This window comes from Arachis ipaensis, chromosome B2 (assembly GCF_059453495.1).
Source record: "Arachis ipaensis isolate K30076 ecotype BB chromosome B2, ASM5945349v1, whole genome shotgun sequence".
Classification (NCBI taxonomy): domain Eukaryota; kingdom Viridiplantae; phylum Streptophyta; class Magnoliopsida; order Fabales; family Fabaceae; genus Arachis; species Arachis ipaensis.
Window position 1 is genome coordinate 11,721,184 of NC_142437.1, and position 22,375 is coordinate 11,743,558.

The 22,375-nt window shown below is 33.1% G+C and overlaps 1 protein-coding gene across 1 annotated transcript in view; it reads right to left on the minus strand.

Moving 5' to 3' along the window:
* The window catches only part of LOC107624972 (uncharacterized), a 38,574-nt gene continuing 16,199 nt past the window's right edge, over positions 1-22,375 (minus strand). Inside the window, exons 5-14 of the mRNA XM_088503569.1 lie at positions 15,453-17,279; positions 15,067-15,318; positions 8,179-8,910; positions 7,119-7,946; positions 6,259-6,981; positions 4,818-5,699; positions 2,209-3,720; positions 886-1,955; positions 565-676; positions 1-244 (exon numbers count right to left, since the gene is read on the minus strand). Coding sequence (XP_088359695.1) covers positions 909-1,955; positions 2,209-3,720; positions 4,818-5,699; positions 6,259-6,981; positions 7,119-7,946; positions 8,179-8,910; positions 15,067-15,318; positions 15,453-17,279 — 7,803 coding nt within the window. The 3' untranslated portion in view covers positions 1-244; positions 565-676; positions 886-908. The remainder of the gene's footprint in view (positions 245-564; positions 677-885; positions 1,956-2,208; positions 3,721-4,817; positions 5,700-6,258; positions 6,982-7,118; positions 7,947-8,178; positions 8,911-15,066; positions 15,319-15,452; positions 17,280-22,375) is intronic.

Genomic DNA, 22,375 nt, shown 5'->3' on the forward strand with positions numbered 1-22,375 from the left:
AACTTAACCACACACACCTTATATCTTGTATAAAAATCCAAAATATAATTTATTCATAAAACACACTTAGCTTACAGCTTTGTCACTTAAAAGTTAAAAAGGAATCATACACTTCTTCCTGCATAATAATACAGGGGATTTATTTATATCATGCACAACACACCACACTCAAACAGAAATGAATATTTGTTGTTTTGATGGGATCTACTTATATCCTCCTCCTGCATTTGGTGTCCCATAGAATCTAGAAAATAAATTTCACAAAAAATTGTGTTAGATAATATTGACTAAAGTTAAAAAAGTTATAAGATTGAAAAAAGCAACATTCTTTATGATTTGAGTTGAATGATTGTTACCCAAACTTATTATAGTAAGACTTTCCCGTAGCAAAAAGAAATATGTAACTGCGTCAAATTAACTTGTGTTTTTTTCTAGCTAATTGGTTACTTGGCCTAATAATTTTAGTTATCAATTTGTCATAATCATGAGATTGTATCCATAAACAATGAAACCATAACCCTTTCCAACTTTATTTATTTTTTAAAATAAAAAAATCTTACTAACCATCCTTATTTATTCGTCCATTACTCCTTGATTAGACTGCTAGTTTTGCAAGGCTAACTGGTAACAAATGCATGCATTGAAAATAAGCTTCTTTCAGCAAACAACAAATTTCCTGCAAGAATTTGTATACAAGGGCTAGTTAACTCAAAACAAATTAACTGTACTGTTCTTTTTTAAATTCTCAAAAATATTATATAACCGAATATGGAGGAAGCAAATTAAATGACATTTCAAAACAGAAACTTCCTCCATTGTTTTGGTGGAGTGTATAACATGAAAAGTCAGAGAAGATGCAAATTGAGCAGATAGAGAATAACTTACATGTTAAATTATGATTGTACTAATTAACTCATCAATGCTGCTTTATTCGATCGATTCTCAAATTGTTGACTAACTGTAGCGTTTAGACGATTCTTTTTTGAGCAATGAACTCCATCTATCTCCACCTTCCATAATTTACGTACTTCCACGTGACCGTGTGAAAAAGTTTTCATGCTCTCGCATTGACTGATGCAAACTTCAAACCCATACCTAGGGAAATTCAAAGTTGATGAGTTTCCGGTGAAAAAACTTTCAAGTTTTGGCAATTCACTAAGAGTCAGATATTTGAGGTATGAGAATGTGAGATCTTCATGTTGTTTGTTTGCCTCTTGTGTTGCCAAAACTATTGTTTCCAATGACTCACATTTGGAGATCTTCATCTCATTCAAATTTTTCAAGCTTTTGGCAGTTGAGAATGTGAACATGTACTCCAATCTGTTGCATTCAGTAACCTCGACTTCTTCCAAAGATGGGAAATTCAAAGTTGACTTTCCAGTGTAAAAGTTCTCAAGTTTTGGTATTTGGCTAAGAGACAGTTTCTCAAGCTTTTTGAATATGATGACATCATGATCATCATCATGTGGTTGATAATCCACCATTAAACTTTCGAGTGCTTCACAGTTGGATATGTGCAACTCTTCAAGTTGAACAAGACATTTGGTGGTTGAAGAAGTGAACAAATACTTCAAAGATGCACAACCTTCAACTTTGAGCCATGTGAGATTAGAGGAGGCCACCCAGGTGTGCTGTAACCCAATGGATTCAAGCTTGTGCAGATTCCTCAACTCCAATTCTCGAACAAGCAGCTGTGAATGAATAATCTCAGGCTTTTGTAAGGGGAATATCTCTTTGAAAGCACTGTCGGCCACCCCAAGCATTTGAATATTGGGAAGTGGCACCTTCTTTGGGAAGAAATTAAAGGCAGATGCGGCATCTGAGTCATCAATATCATTAAAGCCCTGCAATCTCAGATATTGTATGTTTTCGGGATCCAAATGAAGCATTCCTTTGTCAAGCATCATCACACCTTCCATGTCTATTGATACTCTCTCTAACTGAGGGTTAACAACCTGCTCCATGGGATTCAAAGTTAACAAGAAGGACAACACATCTTTGGCTCATTATGAATGATTTAAAGACATGGATTGGTGCGCGACAGATATATTAAGTTATTAACAAACAAAATAAGAATGAGCTGCTTATTGTGATAAATAAAATGCAGTTTCTTCAAAAGTACATATTCTACGGAGAAATAAGCATATCATATATAAAGCTAACAAGATTAGAAAGTTATAAATATTTTTAAGGCAGGAGCTTTCGTACCTTTGCAGTGGAATCTGTTACAAATTTACAATGAGAAATATCAAATTCTCTTAACTCGGGCAAATTTAGAATTTCCATTCCAGTACAAATGTATGTAAGATTTGGCAAATTGTGCAGAGTCAATATGATTAGGTTAGGGAACATAGCAAGCTCCTTATTTGTTTCTTCATTGTCTGCTTCATTTTTTATAACAATTTCAACCAATTCCTCACAGTTTTTCACATCTATCTTTATCATGTTAGACATGGGTAATGATGCTGGCAACAAGCTTGTGAGGCTTTCACATCTATTCACAACCACTTCCTCCAGACATGGAAAGCTGAGACTACTTCTTTTAGGATTCTTATTCCAAATATGACTTAGAGTTGGCAGATCCTCCAAAGTCAATTTCTTTAAAGGAATATCTATTTGTGTATCTTTGACTTTAAATATGGCCTCAACAGAAATTATGTCTGTATCTTTCACATCAAATATTGTCTCAAAGGAACCACAAGTCCCAACCACCAACTCTTCCAATTTATGAAGGGAATGTAGCATATGCCATGGTAGTAATGCATTTGATAATGAAAATTCAGAGTCTTCCATTCCATGATAAATGTAACTCAGATTTGGCAAATTCCACAGCTTCAGGCAAGACAGCTTGGAGAAGATACTAACCTGTTTATCTGCATCTTCTTCTTTAACTAGTTCATCTCTTGTGACAATTTCAATCAACTTCGCACAATTTTTCACTTCTAACCTCTGTATGTTAACTGATTCTAGGAACAAGGATCTTAAGCTTGCACATTCATCAACAATAACCTCCTCCAATTTTGGAAGACTGAGCTTTCCTTTCCAAACATGGTTTAAAGTTGGAAGTTTCTTCAAAGTCAATTTCTTCAAAGGAATAACAGTAATCATATTTGTATCTTCTTCATTTGTTGGTGCATCTTTCACATCAAATATAGTCTCCAAAGAACCACATTTTCCAACCACCAACTCTTGTAATTTATGAAGGGAAGGTAGCAAATGCGATAGTAGTAATGGACACTCCAAATTTGGCAAATTCCACAGCTTCAGAGAAGATAGCGTGGAGAAGATGCTAACCTGTTTGGCTACATGATCTCCGGCAACAATTTCAACTAACTCTGCACAATTTTTCACTTCTAACCATTGTATGTTACCCTTGTCAACTGATTCTGGAAACACCGATTTTATACTTGCACATTCATCAACAATAACCTGCATTAAATCTGGAAGACTGAGCTTTCCTTCAGGATCCTTATTCCAAACATTCTCTTTGACTTCAAATATGGCCTCAACAGAATTGCATCTGCGCACCTTCAACACTCGTAATGTACTGAGGAAGGGAAGTAAATGAGAAGGTAGTATTGCGGTTGTAAAGAATTCACCACACCCTTCCACCGCTAGACTTTCTAAATTGAAACCAGGAAAGTAGGACTCATCTAGGATATGCATTTTATCAAGCCATAAATCTTTTAGCTTTGGGTGATCGCCAAGATCAAGAGATTCCTGAGTTTTGTTATGTCAGAAAAATAGATAGAATAAAAAGATTAATTAAAACTTTAAAGTAACATTTCAAATTTCTTATCAGAAATAATAACAATAATAGTGAATATAATTAATTACAAAAAAAATAATAAATAGATTCTGAGTTTTTTATTGGAAAGGCGACTAAACGTCTTCTCAAATTTAACGAACAACATATAAATTTCTTTGTCGATAGTTTGAAATTGGTATAAAAAATCTATGTATCACTTGTCTATAAAGATTTAGATATGGTTAACATAATGTATTTTCTAATTATTTGTTTGTCACTTACCACTGTATTCAAATTAAACATTTTATAAATAGATATTTGGAATTTTATATTTACCCACATTGATCATTTTGTCAAAATTATTTTAATTAATTATATCTCTTTTGGCGTGACCATAAAACAATGCTAACAAAAAAAAAATATACTGCCAATTTTCATTATTTCATTTCTAAAATTTATATCAATATATAATAAAAGGATATATGATCAATTTCTTAACTGGTGAATTTTGTACCACTCTTAGCATATTTAACGTTGTTATTATCAATTAGAGAATAACAATTAACAAGTGATTATTAACAATACATGATTTTTTCAATGCAATACACAAATTTAAACTAAATTATTATTGGTGAATTTTAATGCATTCCAAATAAATAAAATAAAAGTACAATACTTTTTGAATTGTGAATCCTGAATCTTAAATTTTAAACTCAGAATTTAAATCACTGATATAGATAATAATAAATAAAAAAGTTAAAATTTATTTAATTAAAAAAGAGTACAATGCTATACTTTTACTTTATGAGTGTTTAAAAATGAGCCTTACTATTTATTTTATTATCACCAAGTATCTTGTTACTATAAATCTATCTGATTAATCCATTTTATGGTTTCTCTTATTTAATTTCTTTTTGTTTTTTCCATACTATCCCTCTGAGTTGAAATCACAGCAAAATACATTATTCATCAATTAGTTAAATATAACCAAGTGTTTAACTTTCTAAGGAAAATATTTCAAAGTGGCACAAAGTAAAATTTTATTTGGAGAAGGGTCTTTATTTATTACCTTATTATTACTTAGAGACTGCAATACTACAGCGGCATTAAGATCATGGTGGAAGAAACTTGAGTAGTTGCAAGAAACTTGAATCTCTTTAGAAGCGCTCACATTTTCGTGAGAGAAAACTTTCATCTTGGAGCAATCCACTATGTGCAGTTGAACGAGAGAGGGTAGCATCAAAGTGACATTCCCTGAATAAAAGCATTTCAGGTTTCTCAAAGATCGAAGGATTATCCTCCGTAGCTGCTTAAATTCAATAACGTGTTCCGTCGTCTCACTCTGCTGTTCTTCCCCCACGATTTCTTTCAATGAATAACACTTCTCAACTTGCAACTCCTCAAGGTGTAGTAGCATTTTCGCTGTTGAAGATGTGAATAGACGCAGCATTGCATTACATGATTCTATGTGCAGTTCTTTCAGAAAGGAGCAAGATTGTAGCACTATTGTTGTCAATTTTGGACAATCACAAACATGTAATAGACGCAGCTGCTTTGACAAGTATTCTACCCCACCGATGGATTTCAACTCATTTAAGTAGGATAGGTTCAATTCTTTCAAGTTTCCAAGAATCTCCTTATTATTAGCATTATCATGGCAGGGCAATATATTTTTGAGGGTTTCATCACGGTAATAATAGCTTACTGTCAGTCTTTCCAAGTTGGGTGACTTCTCAAATAAATGAAATAATTCAACTGTCACATTTTCCAAGTTGGTTGTCTTCTCAAATAATTCAACTGTCACATTAGAGTTCCTTTTCCCATCATCATCATCAAGAAGGTAAAGTTCATTCAAACTCTCAAGATTTTCGTTATTCAATTTTGACAACCATGTACTTAAAGCTTGAGTGTGTCTCCAATTCAGGGTCATATTTTCCATCTTGGAAATATCCTATGACAGAAACGATTGATAAGTATAAATAACTTTTTGAAACTTAGGATTATAAAAAGTAACAATTAATTATTTTAAAATTGTAAAATTGTTAGCGAATTCACTAACAAGTATCAATTATTTTAGAAGTTATAATTTACAAAATAATTATCATATAGGGTTTAGGTTTACTAAAACTAACTTTTCGTGTATTACTCAAACAAATATTAATATCTTTTTAATCAAATAATCTAAACAATCATTTAAAACAAATTTAATTTGCAGACTTCTTCATTAGAAAACAGAAAAAAAAAACGAAAAAGAAAGTGAAAAACATACAATAATGTTTTTTCACATCAGAAAATATATAAAAAATGAGTATTTATCCAATACTCTTTTCAAATTCAAAAGTGTGTATCTCAAATTACTATTTATTTTTGAAAGTGCAAGTAACGTCGAGAGTATAAATATAAAATGAAAGTTAATCATTAGAATAATGAAACTCACAAGTTGTTATAACGAATTACTTTAGCCTTAGAAGATATTATAACAAATACAAATAACAATATAAATTATTTACCTTTATATTGGTGAAAAGTAGTTGCTTAGCAGTTGAAGTGCTGTTTTGGTTTTCCTCTGGTTGACTCTGAAATAGCTCCAGTTGATCGTTGCAATCATATACCTTTAAGCAATTTAACTCGGGGCATTCCAGAGTGAACTTCTGAGAGCAAAAGCCAGTAAAATTTCGCAAATAACACAATGCCAATGTGGTTAAACAAGGAAACACAAGATGTTCATCAACAGTTCCACCTTCTTCTGCTTCAACAATGTTGGGTAACTCATCACAACTTGTAACATCAAGTTCCTCAAGCTTGTTGAGATCTCTGGCCAAGGCTATAGGAAATAGAGTTCTCAAATCCTCACAGCCATTGACAGTCACTATTTGTAGACTTTTGAAGCTGAGAATTCCTTGTTTTTCCGGGTTCCACACATGTGTCACATATGGAAGCCATTTCAAAGTTAGCTTCTTCAGTTGGAACGATGTTTCCTTGATCTCAGTATCATTCATTTCAAAAATTCCTGTTATGTAGTAGCATCTATCCACTTCCAATTCTGTTAGGTTCTTGAAACATAAAAGAATATTTGATGGAATTGCGTATGGCTTGAACGCACAACCACTCAGCTTCAAAGTTCCCAAATTGTTAAACAATTCTTGTTGAAGGCCTGCTTCTTTGCATGTCCATAGTTGTTGTAGATGAGGATGATCAGAAACACTTAATTTCTCCATGCCTTTGAAAAATATCTGTCATTATTTTAAATTTACAATTATATTTCCTATATTATTCTTTCCCTTTAATTCAGACACAATCTTATTCGAGTCAAATAATTTATTTGAGAACATAACCACCAAGAAAGAAAAGAATGAAATTTAGACAATACCTTTTTGTTGAATATATCTCGTATTGTTTCTTGTAAATTGTTTGTCCAGTACGCTTCCACCTTCTCTTTTTCATGGACAACATATACTTTTCCCAACTTGGGCGGCGGTTTCATGTGTTCTTGTTGGGAGAAACTTTTCAATTCGGGACAAGCACTTACCACAAATTTCTCTAATGATGGAAACTGAAACGCACAACTCTTGGACCTGCAAAAGCTTTCGAGGCGCTTGAGAGACGCAAGTTCAATTGTCGTCAATTGTTTGAAAATGATGTCATCATTGTTTTTATTGTCTTCTTGTCCTTCCTCTGATACAATTTCCGCAAGAGATTCACAATTATTTACCTTCATGGTGTTGAGTTGACCCAAACTTCTAGCAGTTGATGGTGACATTAAATATTTTAATGTTTTACAGTCAACCACTTCAAGCTTTGTCAAGTGAGAGAAAAATACATTAGAAGGTGCTATGGTTTTCAAACTCGGGCAATTTTGAAAAACCAATGTCTCTATCCTTTGAAGAATTGGGTCTCTTTCGAAGCCAATCATCTCAAGATCTGGTAGATCTGTTAACTTCAAGCTTTTCAGCTGTGGGACAACACCTAAGCTTTCAATCTTAGCAAGCCTTTCAAGAGGCACCAATTCTTTAAAAGAAGCATCATTCAAGCATAGATTCTTCATATTAGGATTGCTATAAAGGAAAGAATACAGAATTTTAGTATCATTCAGTCTAGATAAGTGAAGCTCTTCAAGATTGTCCCTTCGATAATCACAGTTAGTCGATGACGTTGCATGTCTTGACTCAATTTGAATTGACTTCAAATTGTTCATTACCTACATGGAATAAATCATCACAGAAAAATTAATTTAGCATGCATAAAGTTAAATATATCAAAATACAAATTCATGCACGTATTCTACGCCATTTTAATTGATGATAATGTAAAAGAGTTTAATTTACAACCACACCCATTAAATCTAATCAATTTTATTTTATTCTAATTTATTTTTCTTCTGCTATTATGAAATAACAATAGAAATAAGAGTTTGAAGGTATTGTTATTACCATTTCAGGAAAGAGGGCAGGCTTTGTTTGTTCATCTATGATTTCTTCTTCTCTGAATGGTTCCAAGTTGTCACATTGTTCAATAGACAAGTTGTTCAGTGCTGAAAATTCTATTCCATAAGCTCCTGGATAGAAACTCCTGAATTTTGGTAGTCTCAAAAATTTGATGGTTGCCAGTTTCAAAAAGTTAAATTTAGTAAGACTGCTGGCATCTTCTTCTTTCTTGGCAACAATTTCCCTCAATTGAGAGCAATCCGAGACCACAAGCTCTTCAAGATTATTTTCAAGTGTTTTGGCCACAGGAGTAGAAAATATGTTTTCCAACCTTTTACAATCTTGAACCCATATCTTATGCAAATTGTTTAACTTAAGTATCTCTTGAAGCTGTTTTTTCTTCATGTTGAACATATGCTCTAATTTTGGAAGTGATTCAAAATGAACATCTTGCAACTTGGATGTTGCATCCTTAGAAGTTCGCTTATTTTCCCAAGCTGCTGGGTCAAATATAGCTTTCATTGACTTACAATTGGTAACGCTTAAGTTGCTTACATGCTGAAATATTCCCACCACATTAGAAGTGAAAACATGGACCAGTTTATGACACTCATCAATGGCTAGGCTCTCCAACTTTTCAAAAGAGTCTTTTGGGAGCTCAAATTCATTATCACATATCCCACTCAAACTCTTCATGCTTTTCACTTTAATACTCTTCAAATTTGGAAAGATGGTAACCTGTTGTGTGGTTCATAATGCAGTAGCAAAAAACTCAAATTAAGTCACATGTCACAAAATTAAACCAACAAAGAGAGATCCCCAAATGTGATTTGGGTTAAGAAATGCTTGCATTGCTATTTGCAAGTTGGCATCACGAACAAAACTAGTAACAGTAACTCATCAAAATCATAATATTGCAATGTTGGGCTTTAATTTAATTTAGACTTGATAAAGTTTTTTTGAAGAAGTAATGGTGTTTTTTTAAAAACATAAATTTTTTATTTTGTATTTGATAAATAGAAAAGATCATGTGTTTGTATTTATAGTTTTTAAAAAATTGAGGTATTTTGAAAACACCTAAGATGGAGTTTTTTAAAATTAGCTTGTTCTTTTTAAAATTTAAAAGTTTAATATAACTTCATATATTATTAACTAATTTTTAAATTTTTAAATTTATTTTTAAAAAATTTCTTACTCCATAAAATATATATGAGTGTCTCAAATGCAAAAAATCTTCTAACATAAAAAGAATTGTAAAATGATAAAACTAAGATTAATTATAATTAAATTTATACAACTATGCTATGTGTATATTAAAATTAGCCGCCAAAATCAGTCATCAATATAAAATATATATTAAAATACAAGTATACATTGAAAATAAATTAAATCATACATATATTTATACAAAAATACATTAGTGATTAATTTTAGTGTATAAATAATATTTTTAAAAATTATAACATGTAAAATATTAATTTAAAAGTGAGTAAATTCTTACTTTTTCATTTTAATTACTGATAAAATTGTGAAAGAATAAAAAAAGAAGAGAGAAAGAATACTATACTTTGTATTTCTTGATTGATTGAATTGAATTGTCGATTGAATTATGAAGATAAAACTAAATATATATAGTGTATTGTCTACGAAAGATAAAAGTAAAGATAAGATAAGAAGATAACATAAAGATAAGATAAGATAATATTATAAAGACTAAAATTGTAATTGAATTTATGTATTCTGTTGAACTGAATTTGTGGGCCACGAGACTTTTTTATTGTTGTCATGGGCTAAGGTGAAAGAGTAGTTTAATAATTACTCACTTCTTCACTTTTAAATAAAAGAGCTTCATTGGTCTCAAATTTCTATTTTATTCTCAAAATGAAAAGCACAGAGTACACAAAAATCTAACATATTGAATTGAATTGAATATGTCCACTAATATAGATAGATCAAGTGGAACGTAGCACAAATTAAAGAAGGTTAAAGCACAAGAGATCATTGATATCAATGATAACGGTGATGGCATGGAGATTACAGAAGAGGAGATAGTTGAATCTCCCACAGCACAAAAAGTATCGTATAATAATTCACTTTTGTCAATCCCTTAAATCAAGAACCAAAGGAGTGATGTGAACCTAAACATGGCTACGGAGGACTCTCCTAATCCGAAAGACCGGTAGTATAAAGAGGAGGAGGAGGATCCATTCTAGAGGAAGATTTGCGGCTTGGGTTTGTATTTCGAATCTTTCTATTGAACATTATAACAAATGTTTCTTATGGCGGGTGAGATTTGCTATTGGGACCATGCTAAAGATAGATTATGCTATTTCTATCCATTTTAGAAGATTTGTTAGAATATGTATTGAAATTAATATATTAGTGCTTGTTTGGGCACTATTATTTTGATAAAAAAAGATTTTTTTTAATAAAAAAGATTTTTTTTTTATTTCTTAGCGTGTTTGGTAAATTTCTAGTAGTAAAAGTAAAAGCACTAGAAAAAAAAAAGATCTTTTTTGAGAAGCTGTAATTTACATTTTTTTTAAAAGATCTTTTTTTCTTAAGAAAAGATGTTTTTCATGTAATAAATAAACAAAAAAGTACTTTTATATTATTATCCCCAAATATAGATAAAAAGATCTTTTTACATGAGATATCCAAACATAAAATTACTTTTACTTTTTCATAAAATCTTTTAAAAAAAAATAACTCAAAAAAAGATCTTTTCTTAGAAACTCATCCAAACAAACCCTAAATTGTTGCCAAGAATATTTGCCAGATGTTCCTTTTATCCCCAAAGATGTGTTTTCTTCACTTAGTCATTCTAAGCTTGTTGTCTTCAATGCCAACACTTCTATTGAGAAAATCAGAGAATCGTTGTTTAGCATGAGGGTCCTTAAAGCCCCAAGTAAAAATGGTATCCAAGCAGATTTCTATCAAAGTAAGTAGGAAAGAGAAGAGGCTGACCTCTGCAATTTGATTAAAAGTATTTTTGTGACTCCCCAAAAAGTAGAAGAGATCAATGAAATTCTTATTACTCTTATCTCGAAAATAGAACCAGTTGCCTCCTTAAAGGAAATGCGGCCGATTAGTCTCTTAAAAATTTCTTACAAGATTATTACGAAAATCTTGTCTAAAAGACTAAGGAAGGTGATCGAAAAGTTAATAGTGCCTAATCAGTGCAGCTTTGTTCCAGGCCATCATAGTGTGGATAATATTATCATATCCCAAGAGTCACAAAAAAAAATATATCCTAAGAGGTCATTCACTCAATGAGAAGTAAGAAAGGAAAAAAAGAATGGATGTCGATCAAGATTGATCTTGAAAAGCGTATGATAAACTGAAATGGAGTTTTATCAAAGACACTTTCGAGGATATTAGCCTTCCCTAACACTGTATCCATCTAGTCTATACTGGTACCACTACTGCAAGGATGAGGATCTTGTGGAATGGAAAAACTTTGGATGAATTTTCTCTCTCTAGAGGCATTTGTCAATGAGACCCTATCTCTCCCTATATTTTTGTGCTATGCATAGAGCGGCTATCTCAACTTATTAATATGGCTATTGAACACAACCTTTGGAAACCGATTCGCTTAAGCAGTGGTGGTCCTAACCTCTCTCACTTTTGCTTTGCCGATGACCTTATCCTTTTCTCCGAGGTTAGTATGGAACAAGATGAGGTGATAAGCAAGGTGTTAAAAGCTTTTTGTGCTAGTTCTAGGCAACGAGTCAATAATGAAAAGACCAGAATCTATTTTTCTAATAATGTGTGTCATCATAATATTCGTACCAAGATTAGTAAAGCCTTTCAGTTCGCTGAAACGAAAAATTTGGAGAATATTTTAGGGTTCCTCTTTCAAGGTTAACAAGGATACTTATTAGGGGATCATTGACACCATAAACTCAAGGCTCAACAATTAGAAAGCCTCCTCTTTGTCCTTAACAGGAAGAACTACTCTAATGAGATCTATCATTTCTACTATTCTTAGTTATACTATGCAAACTGCTTCTTTGCCGATATCTACTTGTAATATTATTGATCAAAAATGCAAAAACTTTATACAAGATACTTCAGAGTAGTAAAAGAAAATGCATCTCCTAATGGAAAAAGGTGTTAAGACCGAAGGTGGCTGGTGGCTTGGGAAATTCAACATGCTGGTTCTCTTAATCGAGCTTTTATGATGAAGATCGGTTGGGACTAGTAGAAAAGAAAGATAACTTGTGGGTTAGAGTTCTGAGAGCCAAGTACAGATGTAAAAATAACATTATCCCAGACGTCAGAAAGAAAATGAATGAGTCTAATATTTGGAAAGGAGTTTCTGCAGCTTGCAATGATATGGAAAGGAACTCCATGTGGCGTATCGGCAATGGCGAAAAGATCAACTTTTTGAAAAATAAGTGGGTTCCTAAAGTTGGAAAGTTGAAAAAGCATGCCATCCACCTCTAAACTCTAGTGATTTGAATGTATCTCTAAATTATTTTTTATCCATTTCACATGAATGGGATGGAGATAGTCTAAGAAGCTGGTTATTGCTAGCTGAGTTGGTTGACCAAATTTTGTGCATCTCCCTCCGTCTCCCTGGAATAACTCAGGTAGGAATGGTATGATCATTCTTCTGATGGTAGTTTCACTTTGAAGATTGCGTACAACTTGCTAGAAGAAGCTTTTACTGCCCTGAGCTGGTTTGGAATTAGAAGGACCCAAAAAAGGATTAGATCATTTATGTGGCTAGCAAGTCAGAATGCCATCCTTTTTAATATAGAAAGACGTAGAAGACATATGACCACCTTAACAAAATATCCAAAATGCGGCTAGGATAAGGAGACAACTCTCCATATTCTTAGGGATTGTCCCTGTACAACTGTGATTTGGCAAGCATTGATCCTTTCAAGTAAGAATACTAATTTCTTCACTCACAACCTTAAGAATTGTTTTATTAGCTATTTCTCTGCTAAGGATCAATGATCCTATTTGTTTGGAGTTTTGACTTGTCTCTAGCACTTTCGTAATAAACTGGTCTTTGAAGGTAAAAGCACTGCCCTAGCATCCACTAGGGGTGAGTACGGGTCGATTTGGTTTGGGTTTATGGTAAAATTAGAACTAAACTGATCAAAATATAATTGGTTCGGTTTTATTCGGATTTGTATTTTTTTGTACATGTACCCGAACCAAACCAAACTGATTAAGAACGGATTGGTTCGGTTCGGGTAATTGGGTACCCGATAACTTTGAAATTCATAAAAGAAAAAACCAAATTTTTATCTTAAAAATTCAACAAGTACAATAAACATGTAACATCAATAGAAATAATCCAAACATATTAAACACCAAATACATTAAAAACTAAACTCATTAAAATCCAAACATATTAACAATGAATAATCATTGTCTAATGGAAAAGCCATATATTTTTTTATTTTTTTATTTAATTAATATATGATCGAGTTCGCGGATTGGTTCGGATTCCGCACCTCCAAAACCGATACCCGAACCAATTACTAACAAAAGTCATCGATTTGGTTCGAATTGAACCCGATTACCCGTTAATTTCAGAACCAATTTAATTAGTTCGATTCAAATTCGAACGGGTAATCGGGTACCTGCTACCCGTACTCACCCCTAGCATCCACCATTACTATTATAAAAGCTAGGATCAATGAGATTCTTAATTGTATGAAGCTGAGTATTCCTCATCTCAAGACTAATTCAAAGTCAGAATCACTCATTAAGTGAATATCTCCACAAGAGAATTATATTAAGTTGAATGTTGATGTATCATGCTATGGCAGTAACAATAATACATCATGTGAAAGTATTTTTCGGGACCAACCTAAAAGATTCATCAAAGTCTTCTCCTATAATATTGAGAATTACTCCATAATTTATGCTGAAAAGCTTGAGATATGGGGATTATCCAAGGATTTAAGATTGTTGTGGCAAATGAGATCCAAAACCTTGTTCTTGATGAGTTTGACTCTCTAGTGGCGATTAACCTTATCAAAAATGGATGCGTTTTCTTACACCCCTATTACTTGCTCCTTGAAGATGTCAAAGTAAACATTCCAACTCAAAAAAAAAAAAAAAAAAAAAAATTCAAAGTAGAATAGACTTCAAGAAAAGTTTTTAAAAACAACTTGAATTGATTGGCAAGCATCAATATTCTATGTGTCATATAATTTTCATTAATAGTAAGAGTGACTCTATAAAATAAGAGTTAATAGTGAATAAAATTTTCATCTTATCTTTAATTCACTATGAGAAAGATAGAAACTTTGACCGTTATTAAAATTTATTATTTTGATAGAATATTATTTACGGTTACAAATTGTAAAAAAAAGATATTGTTGCCAATTAATAATTGTGTCAAAAAGAATATTCAAATGTATTTTTGGAGATCACTAATTATAAAAAGGTATTTAGTAGTCTTGACGGCTAAAATTCTAAAAAAAAAAGTATTCACTTGATTTTTACCATCAATAATAATAATAATAATAATAATAATAATAATAATAATATTGTCAAAAAAAACTTTTACTTTAACAATTAATATGTCCGCGTGAAAAGTACTTTTGAATATATATACATATCCATTGTTCACATTGTTTAGTATTCACATTGTTTTCATACTTTTCCATACATATACAATTATTGAACATTAAAAATACCAAATGCCTTTTTTAAAATAATTATTAGTAGTCCAAAATATATTTAAATACTTTCTTAAACAATTATTATTTGTCAAAAAATAAATACTACTACTCTAAAATAATTGTTTCTTCTACACTAACAACAGTCAAGAATGCACAATTTTGTTGTAATAATGATATATGAATCTTATTCATTTGTTGTTATGAAATAAAAATATATGGAATGGCCAAATTACGTACATACCTTCTTTTCACTTTCAGTACCATTGCTGTTCTCTTTGAGAAGAATAAGCCTCATTTTGTCACACTCGCTGACAGATAGGCTTTGGAGAGTCTTCATATTTATAGCCATAGACAATGTTAACAAACTTTTTAAATTACCACAACCATTCACTTCCAAGTGTACCAATTTTCCAAAAGGAGGATTTTTGCCATTCCATATTTGGTGGATTTGGATAGAGGACAACTCCAATCTCTCTAATTTTGAGAATTCAACCTATGAAGAAGCACAAATAATAATAACTATTAATTTATGTCAAATGAGAAAAAAAACCATCATGTGTAAATGTTGACTAACTAAAATTTAAAATGTAAAAGAAAAATAAATTTGTTCTATAGTTCTGAACTGACCTGCTCATCGAACAATACTTTTTGTTGCGCTGTAGATGAAATGGAACAGAATCCATGAAACTCAGGTAATGATTTTAATGTCAAAGTGCGTAATTCTTGAAACTTAAGAGGCTTCGACGTGTTAGAATCTTGTGTATCTTCCGCAAAGACAATCTCCTTTAGAGAGTTACATTCTAAAATTTCAATTGTTTGAAGAGCAACCAAATGCTTGACCATAGACATTACAAAGACATTCTTTAATAAACCCAAAAGCTTAATCTTGACAACTTTTAGTTTACAAAATGAGGAGGATGAAAATGACACACGAGAGCATAGTTGCTCCATGTTATCGAGCTTGTAGAGGTGCAATGTCTCCAGTTTCGGAAAAGCATTCTCGGGATGCTTCCTCTCCTGTGGGTTGATCAAATATCGAATGCTACAAGTACTCACAATAGACAAAGTCTTAAGACATGGAAACCCTTTCAAATTCAGTGCATAAAAGATATCTTGGACACCGTTGAGTTCTTCCAGCAACAAATTCTCAACTCTTTCAAACAACATTTTGATCCCTTTCTGAGAATGAATGCCAATCTTTTTCTCCAGTATCGCCAAATACCTCAACAGTTGATATTTCTCCGGAATCTTGAAATCTGGCTCCAAATGTGTACTTGACGAGCCAATTACAATTTTATAGCTATGCAGCTTATCAAAGAACAAGTTTTCTGGCAAATGGGCAACACTTGGGATTTGTAAGTCAACATTTGTTATTTGATTTAGATGTCCCAACTCCGAAAGACTAGCATTTTTGTTTTCACTTTCCTCTCTGTTATCCACCCTCCATTCAACCAAAGTGTTTCTCATGTACAACTCCTCCAAATTAGTCAAGCTAGATATTACACCAGCTTGAATTGATTTTAGTTGGGAGCAATTACTTAAGTCAAGAATTTGCAGCTTTGACAAACCCTTCAATTTAGTAGGCAAGCTTTTAATATCAGATCCAGAAAAGCTTAGAATTCTTAGATTCTTCATGAACGTGCCAATACTGTTGCATAATTCCTCATCTAGATTAATGCATTGCTCCAAACAAAGCTTTCGGAGTTTTGTTAGGCATTTCATTGATGAAGACATTTTGGAGAGATCAATGCCAAGCAGAACCAACACTCTAAGTTCTTTCATTTCTCGGAAGAAGTCATTTGGTATTTCGAAATGTTGATGATTATTGTGAAAATGAAAGACTTTTAGTTTAGGACATTTTAAACTTTTAGGAAACTCCTCAGTGTTGACATCACAATGATGTAAGAAAACAGAAGTGTACCTTTCAAGTTTATCATCATCAGGCCATTCATCTAGCTTTCTTTTTGCCAGCACGAACACATTATTCTCTGATGCTATCAACAAAGCTGCATTGCGAACAAGATTTTGCATAGTGAAACGATCATTTGAGTAACTGTCAGACAACAAACCTGACTCTTTTAAATGGATAAGCAACATTTGCACTTGATCTCTGGCTTCCTTTGCTGTATAGACACCTTCAAGAAAACCCAAACCAATGCATAGTCTCACTAAGTCTGAGACCAATGCATCTTGACCCATACAAGCACAAAGCAAGAAGATAAGCTTGAGCTCCTCATTTGCTAGAAGCTCATAACTCAACTTTGTAGAATACTCAGGTGTTCCTGCAAGCTTTTGTCTTTCAAGTGTGTTAAGGGTCTCCTCCCAAACTGAGCGGCTTTGATTTTTCAATGCCTTTGCAGTTGTAACTATTGACATGGGCAACCCGTGACACTTCTTGGCAATGTCAATGGCTAGCCGTTCAAGATCAGAATTTTTCTCATCTGTTATTCCTACCTATTTTGCACAAAAAGAATATAAGTATTGAATACAATATCATATGATATATAATCACAACAATTTTATGAGAAAAGAAAATTGTCTAGTACTTTAACAAGTTTAAAGTAACAATATATTGGATTTTGATAATACATATACTACAAATAAAATATGCGGTCTAATTACCATGCAAATAGGGGCTGAAAATATTTGAAATCAAAGGAGCAAACAAAGTGTATATGTGTAGGCTACTGTGCAACATACAAAATGCAATTTAAATTGGAAAAGTATAGGTAGACAGTGAAAATACTAAATAATGTGAACAATGAATATATCAGATGTTCATTTCATTAGGTGTGCGGATGGTTATTCTAATATTAAGATTTAGATGAGTAATTTGGAGGTGTAGTGTGTTTTGATTTGATTGGTGGTTGTTCATGTTGTTGAAAAAAGTTATTGGTTATGTTGAGTTAAGAAATTAACTAAATTAATTAATAATGACAAACATGAATTTATTGGGCAAATTAACTAATTAGTTTTAATTATTTTGGTTAAAGTGATGCAGACCAAAAATTCAATATTCAGCTGCAGTCCAAAATTGAATAATAACAAAAACAAAGCTGGCGGGCTACAAACCAATAAAAGCCCAAAGAAAACAAAGCAAGGAACCAACGGGCTGAACTTGTTTCAAACCCGATCCAAGCCCGTATCCATCACTCCAAGTTGATCTCACTAAACTTCTCATACAAGATTGAAGTCTTCACTCTCTCTTATTGCTTCGGTCAGCAACAAGACACAAGAAAGAGAGCTTCGTCCTTCCTACTCATTTCAACAGAGAAGAAAGAAAGAGAAAGCTTATTCAGAAAGCAAATGTCTAATCACCCACATCAATCCATATTAAACTAAGTCAGAAATTAAAAGGTGATTTATTTCCATTTGCATGCAACTTACTTTCTTCACTTCATCTCAAATCTTCTGCTTTACCATTTTTGGATAAATGGAAAAAGTGTTCTCTGATCTACATTGCTGTGAATCTATGGTCAAAAGTATGTCTTGGGGACCAAGTTAGTTTTCAATGGCTGAAATAGGATTTTACCATTGGAAACATTTGTTTATGATGATCTAAGGCTTTCGGTCAAGCAAAAAGGGATCTATTCCAGCATTCCATTTTTGGAGGTAAATGGAAGAAAGTGAAAGGATAGGTTGGTGTAGCACACAGCTCGAGGAGTGGACTCAGAGGAGAGCAACCAAGCAACATGCAAGGAGATAAAAGAAGATTTTTTGTTCATTCAGAGGCAAGGAGAGAAAACCAGTGTTCTTGAGGTGTATGTTCTGAGAAAAGGTCTTTGAAGAAGTTCATCTAACTGGACAGTGCTTCCTATGCATTCCGCCAGTATGAAGAACTGAATCTGAGATTTGCTAATCTGGTTTTTCACATAGCAAAGAGGTTGTTAATGAAGTCAATCTCCTTCATGTTTTACAGATTGTGATGTACTTTTCTATGTTTATCTTTCTGTAATTTCTTGTGAGAAAAGGCATTGTGAGAAAGCTCAAGTAAAAGCCATGAGTGGAAAAAGGTTGAGTGAAACACTTGAGAGAAAAGGCTAGAGTTATTTCAGATTTCTTTAGGTATGTTTATGTCTTGTATCTTGTACCTGTGAGGTATCCCTTTCTTAGTTGGGTTAGCACTAAGAGTGAAGAGTTAGGTATTAGCATAGCCAATATCAAGTTAGGGTAGAACTTGAGTGTGAAATTGGTGTATGTAATACTTTTAACTATAGTAAAAATTCCTCCATTGTTGTGGAGGAGACTGGACGTAGGTTGCATAGCACAAGGCAACCGAACAGGATACATGCTGGTGTTAGCTTTTCTCTTCTCTACTGTGTTCTATTTTCTAATATTCATGAGACAAAAATAAATTGTCTCATAAATTTCTGCTGCTGAGTACAAACAGAATCAGAATTGAAAGTTTGTTTAAAAAGGGTCATAACAGCAACTTAAAAGGAAGGCATAGATTCAAACCCCCTTCTCTAAGCCTACCACAACCTTCAATTGGTATCAGGAGCTAAGGTCTCAAGAATCAAGCTTAACCGCTTGGAGTAAAGATCCAATGGCAAACAACTTGGGCACAACCACAGTTGCCTACACCCTCACTGAAGGCTAGTCAAACAACTGGCCACTTTTCTTCAACGGGAAGAACTATGCCTACTGGAAAGAAAGGATAAGGATCTTCATCCAATCCATTGACTACAACATATGGAAGATTATTGTGAGCGGTCCCAAGATCCCAACAAAAACAAGTGCTGATGGAGTGGTGACTCCAAAAGAAGAAGCTGAGTGGAATGAAGACGACAAGAAGAAGATGGAGCTGAATGCCAAAGCCATCAACCTTCTTCACTGTGCTATCAGTTTTGAAGAGTACCGAAAGGTGTCTAGATGCAAGACAGCCAAAGAAATCTGGAAAAAACTCCAGGTTACACACGAAGGTACTAAACAAGTCAAAGAAACGAGGATTGATATGCTGCGAAAAGAGTACGAGATGTTTAACATGAAGGATGGAGAAAGCATTGATGAAGCGTTTGAGAGATTCTCAATCATAATCAACAACCTTGATGCTATGGGTACAAACTATGCAGAACAAATCTTGGTGAGAAAACTCCTTAGAAGCCTCACAAAAGAATGGAAAACCACTGCCACTGTCCTAACCGAGAGCAACAACCTAAGCCCCATAACCTATGATGAGCTGAGAGAAAAACTTCTTGCCTATGAAACCACACACATAAACACAGACTCAAAGAAAAAGAGAATAGCCCTCAAGTCAAAAATAGAACCAAAAGAGAGTGAGTCTAATGATGGTATTTCAGATGATGAGCTTATGTTTTTTGCTAGGAGATTTAGAAGGATGATGAAGAACAAGGGCAAATACAAGGGTTCAATCTCAAAGGAACACAAGATGGACTTGAGCAAAGTTACGTGTCATCATTGCAAGGAGGCTGGACACTTCAAGCTAAACTGTCCAAAGCTCAAAAAGGATGACAAAGGAAAGAAGGAAAGGAAGAGAGTGCTCATGGCAGCTTGGGAGGATCTCGAGAACGACTCCAATGAGGAAGAAGAATCTGAAGGTGAAGACAAAGACTGTTTCATGGCTGGAAACAATAATTTTGATGAGGTAAATTACTTTGATTTGTCTATGGAAGATTTACATGCTATTATTGATGATCTCACCTTGAACACCTCAAAACTGCTTAACAAATACAATGAGTGCAGATCTGAAAAAGATGTGTTAAGAGGTGAAAATAATTTTTTAAAAGAAAAAGTGAAGCAAACAGAATGTGCATTGGACATTATTGAAGAAAACACATTTCTAAAATCTGAACTTGAAAAGTTAAAAGGAAAGCACATTGTGGATCCTTCTCATGAGTTAATTGCTAAAAATAAAAGATTAAATGACATGATTAAAAGACTGAATGGTGACTTAGCAAAATTTGCTCAAAGTTCTAGTAACTTGGACAAATTGCTTGCAAGCCAAAGACCATTATTTGAAAAATCTGGTTTATGTTACATAGCCAAGGAAGATGCAGTTTCCAATGTTTCCTCTATAAAGTTTGTGGCTTCTTCATCAAATACCAAATCCATACCAAACAAATCTGGTATTGGATATGTTCCAACATTTGAAGAAAAATTTGATGAAGTATACACAAGTGAAACTGAGCCTTCACCAAGAACCGAACCGAGTCCAAACAGCCCAGGTTTGGGATACATTTCGAAAAATGAGGTTGCTTTCAAGAAACCACCATTTTACAACAAAACCTCATATTCGAAAAGTCCAAATGTTCAAAAAAATTCTGGTGAAAATATTTTTGCAAAGAGGAATAATTTTAATAAAAATCAGTTTGTCAAAAGAAATGCATCTCTTCTAAAAACCAGAAAATTTCAATCCTTTAATCATTTCAAGCAAAATAACTCACCTCAATTTCAGCGACACACATCAGAAAATCATTGTGTTAATTGTAAAAAATTTGGTCACTCATATGCACAATGTTTCATTGAAAAGAGAGTTGTGGGAAACCAAATTTATAATGTTGTTTGTGATTTCAATGCACTTGGGCAACCAAGATGGATTAACTTCAAAGGATCAAAATTAATTTGGATACCTAAGGCTACTTGAAACTCTTCATGCAGATTTGCCTAGCATCCAAGAACAAAAAGGACATGTGGTACATGGATAGTGGATGCTCAAGGCACATGACTGGAAGGTCAACTTACTTCATCAAACTAAACAAGTATGATGGAGATTTTGTGACCTTTGGAGATGATGGTAAAGGTAAAATTATTGCTGTTGGAAAAGTAGGTAATGAACAATCTACTTTCATTGATGATGTACTTTTGGTATGTGGTTTGAAGCACAATCTTTTGAGTATAAGTCAGCTGTGTGATTTAAGATATTTAGTGACTTTCAAAAGACTTGAATACTGTTTTGTTAATGAGAAAACAAATGAAGTACTTTTTGTTGCCAAGCGTTTTAATAATGTGTATGGACTTACTCTTGATGAACTAAAGGATCAAAACGTAGCTTGTTTTCATTCTAAAGAATCTGAAAAGTGGTTATGGCACAAGAGATTGGGCCATGCAAGTATGTTTCAAATAAACAAACTTGTGAAGAAAGAATTTGTAAGAGGTCTTCCATTGATAAAATTTGACAAAGACATCAATTGTGATGCTTTCCAAATGAGAAAAAAAACTAAAAGTTCCTTTAAACCAAAGGAAGACATCTCCACTAAAAGACCACTTGAATTGCTACACATTGATTTATTTGGTCCAACAAGAACTCAAAGCCTAGGTGGTAAACATTATAGTTTAGTGATTATGGATGACTATACTAGGTTTGGTTGGGTTTTATTTCTTGCACACAAAAATGAAGCCTTTTCGGTCTTTGAACCTTTTTTCAAGAAAATTCAAAATGAAAAGGATTTAAAAATCTCTTCTATAAGAAGTGATCATGGAACTGAATTTGAAAACAATTTATTTGAATCCTTTTGTGAGGAATTTGGAATATCTCACAACTTCTCTTGTCCAAGAGCACCACAACAAAATGGTGTGGTAGAAAGAAGAAA